General features: G+C 39.7%; 1 protein-coding gene across 1 annotated transcript; it reads right to left on the minus strand.

Moving 5' to 3' along the window:
- Window positions 1-5,744: 5,744 nt before the first annotated feature.
- LOC119573793 (pro-resilin-like) lies at window positions 5,745-7,277 on the minus strand. Its single transcript, XM_037920896.1, has 4 exons — window positions 7,223-7,277; window positions 6,677-6,760; window positions 6,381-6,488; window positions 5,745-5,959 (listed from the first exon to the last, which is right to left on the minus strand). Exons 1-4 carry the CDS (start codon window positions 7,229-7,231, stop codon window positions 5,855-5,857), a joined length of 306 nt encoding a protein of 101 aa, XP_037776824.1. The 5' UTR covers window positions 7,232-7,277; the 3' UTR covers window positions 5,745-5,854.
- Between the last annotated feature and the right edge of the window lie 223 nt (window positions 7,278-7,500).

The following is a 7,500-nucleotide window of genomic DNA, read 5'->3' on the forward strand; positions in this document are numbered from 1 at the left end:
TATTATTGGCCCTAATTTTGACCCGAGAACACCGGATGCCATAACTACAGCTACACAAAGAAAAGTTAACTATTGAGAGCCTGATATTATCATTTTACTAGGAGCTGGACCCGATCTTAATTCTTATAAGAAAATTTGTAGATTTTGTGATGTCTTGTTATTTTATTTCAGTGGTTTTATTTTCATTTGTTTATTTATTTTTTTATTCACGGTCCCCTCCGGACTTGGCTTTTATTCTTATGCTTTTTTTTATTCTTTTGTGCTTTTGCTTACTCTCAGCCTTTGCCATTTTTACTTACCTTCGAGATGCACCTTCAGTGGTTCTATATTTTTAGTAACTTTTCTTTTCATATTATTTAAAGGCCTTTTGCCTGAGGATCATAATTTTTTTACAGCAGTTAACGTAATGCTTTAGCTTAGCACTTCATTTTGAAATTGCTTTTATTTGCTCACGGTAGTTTAAAATAACTATAGGGCCCTTTTTGTATTTGTTTTTAGTTCATTTTCTACTTTAAATGCATAACGCTAAACATTAAGGAAATACACACTTGAGCTTGCTCCCAAGGAGTTCTCATGCAGATTTTCCCAACGCTACCTCAAGGGGATCGGTACATGAGGGTATATTTCAGGTACAGAGTTTTGTCCCTTACTAGCATAAATGGGAGGGAGTTAATAGTGCGGGACCCTGGCCACGGATGCATGCAACTGATACATCACAATGCACACACACACACACACACACACACGCACACACACACACACACACACACACACACACACACACACACACACACACACACACACACACACACACACACACACACACACGCACGCACACACACACACATACACACACACATAAACACATATATAAATATATATATATATATATATATATATATATATATATATATATATATATATATATATATATATATTCATTCATTCGTTGCATTTACTGGTACTTCGTTACTTTGTGCAAGAACATTTTTATATTCTCTTTCAACTATAGTGAAGTACACCTATGATTTTTTTCAGTTACTGAACATGAACGTCAAAAGTGGAGCTAAAGAAATGCATTTTATTTATTTTTTCTCCTTTGCCGTACTAAAGATAAACGCTAAAATAGAATAGCTATGTCGAGATACATTTCGCTGCAAGCGTTTTATTGCTTTAGTCATATTATTTACAACCTACATACAGACTATTAATGAACACGTCTTAATCTTTGTTATTCTGTTATTCTGTAACATATTACTGTACTATATAAACTACATCTTCGCAATATATTCCTAAAACTGGAACTACTGGTGATGTAAAGTTGTTTTTTTTCTTTACCTTATTCTCCATCAGTAGACGAAAGGTACGTTGTGTGTATGTGTGTGTGTGTGTGTGTGTGTGTGTGTGTGTGTGTGTGTGTGTGTTGTGTATCTGCGTGTGTATGTGTTTGTGAGTGACCTGTGTGTGTGTATTTGTGTTTATTTGTGATACACGTGTATGCCTGTATGTGTTTATATATGTATGCACGTGAACGTGTGTTTATGTATGTGTGAGTATGACCTATGTGTAGGCATGAGACCCCAAGATGCTCTGTGTACGTCGCCTCCACAGCTCTTTCGCTTAATCTCCGCTTCTACTCGTACGTGCGCGATGGACGTCGTTTACTCAGCGAGGGTAAATATCTTTTCTTGGTAGTGGGTGCCTCGTTAATGGGTCTGGCGATTTATGAGGAGGTTATTATTTCTTATTTTGTTTAAGCACCAGTATTAATAGCAATACTGATGGCATTATTACTAATGTCATCATTATTGCTATTGCTGGAATTAATGATGGTGATGGTGGTGAGGGTGATGATGATGGTGATGGTGATGGTGGTGGTGATGGTGATGGTGATGATGATGGTGATAATAATGATAATGATAATGAGATAATGATAATGGTAACAATAGTGATAATAATAATCATAATAATAATGATAATAAAACGACAATAATAATAAAATAATGATATTAATTATGATGATGATGATGTTGATAATAATGATGATAATGACAATGATAATAATAAAGATGATTATAATAATGATAATAATGATGATAATAATAATAGTAATAATAATAATGATATCTATAACGATGGTGATGATGATGATCATCATAATAATGATGCTGATAATCATCATTATCAAGGGGCTAACGCCGATGGGGGCACATTGCTGCATCCACCCTTCGCTTCCAACCTCGAGGGTCCCTCATGGCGAGTCTCCAGGCAGGTCCTCGGTCCATCTCTAACTCCTTGCGACAGGTCTGGTCGAGCTGCCCAAGCCATGACCTCCTAAGTCATCCCACGGGCCTCCTCCATCCAGGATTGTCTCGCAGAGAGACAATCCTGATGGGCAGGGTCATCCACAGGGAAACCAGCTAGGTGCCCATATAGCCTGAGTTGGTGATCCCGGATTATGCAAGTAACAGGTCCCATGCCAGTCCCACGGTATAGCCGTCGGTTGGACTGATGCCAACTGATACGGAGAAGAGACTTGTTACAAAAGGCATCTAGACCAGACTCCAAGGCACTAGATAGCATCAAGGTTTCGCTTCCATAGAGCAAAACTGGCAGTATCTGCCAGAGCCGACACCTCCAAATGCTCTTATTGGTCGAGTTCATGGCTCCTGCTGCCAGTCCAATCTGTTTACTGACTTCTTGGTCTGACAGCCTAGAGATATGGACTTTCGCTACCAAGGTATGCAAAGCTGTGACTTCAACGTCCTCACCGCATGCATGGATTGACTGAACAGGGTCCTCTAACAGGCCCCCAAAGTCCTGAATCTTGGTCTTGGTCCAGGAGACCTCTAGGCCCAAAGGCTTCATTTCATTGCTAAATGGATCAAGAGCTGCCTCCAGTGATTCCAGAGACTCAGAAACCCCAACATGATCTGAGATGATCTGTCCATCCACTGAGCAGACCGCAGTCATCTGTGAGGAGGGCTTAAGGTACGGTTAGACTGACCAACTATTTCGTTGGAATCCAACGATTATCAGTGACTTGGAACCCACCCGCCCGTTTTGGTCACACTACGAAAAGAACCACCAGCTCAGTCCACTGGATCGCAGCATCAAAACAAATCGTGTCCGCAGTCCCTCATCAGTAGTTGCGATGGATCCCGCGCTTGTCTCCCTTACTCTTACGACACTTGCTTGTTTCCAAAAGTACAGAGACCAAGAAAAGTAGAAAGAGACTATGGATGAAGCCATGGCTACAGAAATATGACGAGAAGACGTTCTTCCTCTTCGAAAAATATGCGCGCTTGTTTATGTTCGTCCGTCAAATGAGGATACAAGATATATTGCATTGTTTTTCTTTTATTTTTTTAAATAATAATTAATATAAGTATATATATGATAATTTACAATTATAATTAATAATTGTAATTTATTTATATATATATTAATTATAATGCATAAATATATAATTAGACTAATGCCATGTATACTATAGACTCTCAACGAGTATGACTTTTCCACTGGAACATCGATGGATCGACGGGTTGCCCATCGCTTCGGACGAGTAGGCAAAAAAACAGTGGAATGAACCAATCGGTGGGCAAATCCCACTCAAAATGATTAGATTTCATGAATCGATGGCCAGTGTAACCACACTTTAGAGTTCAGCTTTCTCAGGGCTTGATAGGCAGGGCGAAGGTCATTTACCAAAAAATGGCCTTCACCCTCCTCAGCAAAGTTCCTGATGAACTGTTCCTTGACCAAGGAGCGATGCAAGTCCTGTTTGCCATTCAGTGGCCTCCAGTGTCTCTAGGGAGATGAAATTCTGCCTTGCCTTCATGTGTATGCCAATGGACTGCTTCAAGTCTTTCACACATGAAGGACTCCCACAGAGCAACTGGGTCTGTCAGGTTTTCAAGTTCTGTGAATCAATCAGAGACTGCCGTGGTGAACTCTTGGACACACTCCTCAGTCAGTCCAAATGAAACACCTAGAGTGGCCACTGGAGGGACAAGGAGTTTTGAAGTCGACCTGTAGGGTAGCCACTACCAGCCTATGGTCAGTGCCACAGAACTTGGCACTCCGGTAAACCCTGCAATTCTGAAGGATCCTCCATCAAGTGCTGATAAGAATGTGGTTGATCTCCTTGGCCACAGTACCTGTATTGCTATACCATGTCCAGCGATGCAAGTTGGAGCACTGATACGAGGAGCCAGAAATCCTCTGTCTCTTGGACCTAGCAAAGATATGGAGAAGGAGGCTGTTCTCTCTGTTGGGAGAGGGGGCTGACAGACCTCTCGTAGCCTGCTCGATCGCCAAATACCGCATTGTAGTCGCCCAGAACAATGTGAATGTCTCACCAGGGGCAAATGTCTGCCATGGATGTGAGTTTAGCATAGAACACATCTTTCCCATCGAGCTTGCAAACATCGGTAGGAGCGTACACAGCAATAAGAGACATGAAGCCAAAAGCATGTTTCAGTCTCAATGCCATAATACACACATAACCGGTGTTACCTCAACTACCGAGGGTTGAAGTCGGCTGGAGATAGCTGGAGATGGCTGTGGGTACTATGATGAAAATAATGATGATGATGATGATGATGATGATGATGATAATGATTATAATGATGATGTTGATAATAAATTATGGAGTCGGAAATATCTGCATGAACAATATATACTTCGAAGCCAAAAAACTGATGTAGACCAAGAAGCGACCCATCAGTGGCAAGGAGCTCTGGACTGAAGGCAGAGACTGAAGGCTTCATATTAGCTGCTCAAGATCAAAGAATATTTACACGAAATCACCAAGCAAATGCCCTTAAAAACGTTGTTGATGCTAAATGTAGGTTCTATGACAAATTCACCGAGACAGTCGATCACCTTATTTCAGGTTGCTCAGTTTTAACACCAAATAAGTACAAAATATGAGCATCCCTAACTGCCGGAATATAACAAAAATTAAGCAAATATAAACATGAAATGGACATAGAGGAGCTGTGTCACCTCAAAGTAGCTACAGTCATAATAACTGAGCCCTCGGGATGATCAAGAAGAGTAGCAGTAGACATCTTAAGAAAACACCTGGCGAGCCCAATCTCCAAGAAACCCAGGAAATAATGCTGTCCAGCACTGTCCACATTCTGCGTAAAGCCCTCTCTTTATGTGCATTGGAAGACTGTCAAAACCCTTTACTTGCCTAAGTCGACAGGGCGAATAATTGAAGCAAATAAGCAGATAGAAACAAAGATTTTAAATATTAATAATAATGATAATAATAGTAATAATAATAATTATTTTTATTATCATTGATATCATTATCATAATAATAATACTCATAATAGGACTAGTTCTTTTTTCCTTCCTTTATGTACTTGTAATTGTTTTTCTTCTTTTTATTATTGTTGTTATCATGATTTTGTTATCATTATCATCATCATTATCATCATCATCATCATCATCATCATCATCATCATCATCATCATCATCATCATCATCATCATCATCATCATCATCATCACACATTATTAGTATCATTATTTTGTTATTAATATCACAATTAAGTAGTGGTGGAATGATCAACTTCATTATCATTAATACCATCAGTATCATCATCATCATTGTCATTATCGACACACAAGTAAACGTGAAGCAAAACGTATATATCAGTGGATCCGAAGCTAGATACTTTTTTGTCTGCGTGTGATTAAATTCTACGTCAGGAAATAAGACACTGGACATACCAAAGTACACATTTAATTTTTTGACAATAATTCACATTTCCAACCAGGGAAACAACAATAAATAACAAATGACTGATGTTAATAAATGCAGGTTCTAAATGCGGATACTAGTTATAGCCACTGACTCCCTTGGCCACGACATTAGCGACGAAACCTCCGTCCTTTGTGACCGAGTACTCCACCGTCTGCACGCGGCCGTCAGGTAGCAGGACCTGAAGATAGATACACACTGTTTAGAGAGCGGTTTTCATCATGATGAATGTAGAAAAAAACATGAATAAGAATGATTAACTTCACAAGTTGAGAGTTGTATTCGAAGCGTTTCGATTATGTATGTTATTCTGGGGATTGAAAAGCGTTCCATATATCTTTCACACTGTGAAGGTATACACTGTTATATAGGGTCTGTTGTTAGGTAATCAGATTTTTTTTAAGTGATAGTTGAGCGGATGTTTGCTAAGAAAAAACGGCAAAAAATATGTGCACTACTCATAGTCTTTTTTCGAGTTATGAAGTATTCCAGCTCTGGAATGCTAGTGTAATAACCTGAAGACTATTATAGTAGCCCTACTCTATTTCGTATCTTACTGCTGCTGTTAATAAACCTCTTTACGCCCTAAGATCCGCACTAACCTGGTATTGTCCCTGGGTGTTGTAGCCGCTGCGGTCCTCCGAGTGCCCGTAGTTGTTCTTGGAGTAGTCGTCCTTCACGCCGTAACTGAACTGGTACTCGGCTGGGACCTAGCATGGAAATTGAGATATTATTATCCTTATTATCACCTTTCATTTTTGCCATTATCATTACAGCCATTGTCATTAGTACTGCCATTATCATAATAATTATTGTCATTATTACTATCTTCCTCATCATTGTCACCCATCCTATAAAGACCCCCGGCAAAGCAAAGAGCAATGAGGCAAATACTTACATCCGCGTAAACGGGGGGCGGGGGTCCGTAGGGGTCGGAGGGGCGGGCGGCGACCACCACGAGCGCAACGGCGACCAGGGCGAGCTGCAAGGAACCACTCGTCAGATATCATTCTTTGCTGATCGGCTTAGGAAAATTGCAATATTATTTCCTACATCTCTCCTCCAGGGTCTCTCTTCCCTGACAGGTGGTTCTGGCTGATTATTATTATTGTTATTATTATTATTTTTTTATTATATTTTTTTCGAGTGTATTTATTTACTCGAGAGAAATTGTGAGAAGTACGATGGCTAGTTTGTATTCAGAAAAGACACGTAAACTATTTTTTTTCAACTTAAACAGATTAATGCTTATAAATATGCACCAGGTATCATCAGGTACCGAATTTTATTACGTTAGGAAATTTTATAATGAGTCACTGGAAGAGGTGATATTGCAGATAATAATCTTCGTTATATATATCTTGTACTACTGACTTCATTTAGGAAGACGAGTGTTTCGAAAATATACGTGTCCACCTTATATGGGTACTATGAAATACGCTACCTTGAACATGTTGTGAGATACGAACTGTGATCTTTCATCCTCACCTTCACCATTATATACACCGCCGAACTCCTCCCGTGGGCGTGGCTGAGGTGACGTCATACGCTGGTGGCTTGGAAGGGTTGCCTACTTGCCAGTTCGTGATTTATTAGCTATTTTTCATCTGCGCAAAGGGACCAGCGCATGTTTATGTCTCTATTTCTCTCATGCTTTCTTCTCTCATTCTTATATCCAGATCTGTTTTTTATAAGTGTACTTACAATAATCACCTAACTCTC

Source organism: Penaeus monodon, chromosome 6 (assembly GCF_015228065.2).
Source record: "Penaeus monodon isolate SGIC_2016 chromosome 6, NSTDA_Pmon_1, whole genome shotgun sequence".
NCBI classification, from domain to species: Eukaryota; Metazoa; Arthropoda; class Malacostraca; order Decapoda; family Penaeidae; genus Penaeus; species Penaeus monodon.

Bases quoted from the DNA above. Each gene is read 5' to 3' on its own strand.
- LOC119573793 (XM_037920896.1), bottom strand. The intron at 6,489-6,676 runs GTAAGTATTTGC...TTTCCATGCTAG, and splicing joins CGCCCCCCGTTTACGCGGAT to GTCCCAGCCGAGTACCAGTT. The intron at 5,960-6,380 runs GTTAGTGCGGAT...ATCTATCTTCAG, and splicing joins ACACCCAGGGACAATACCAG to GTCCTGCTACCTGACGGCCG.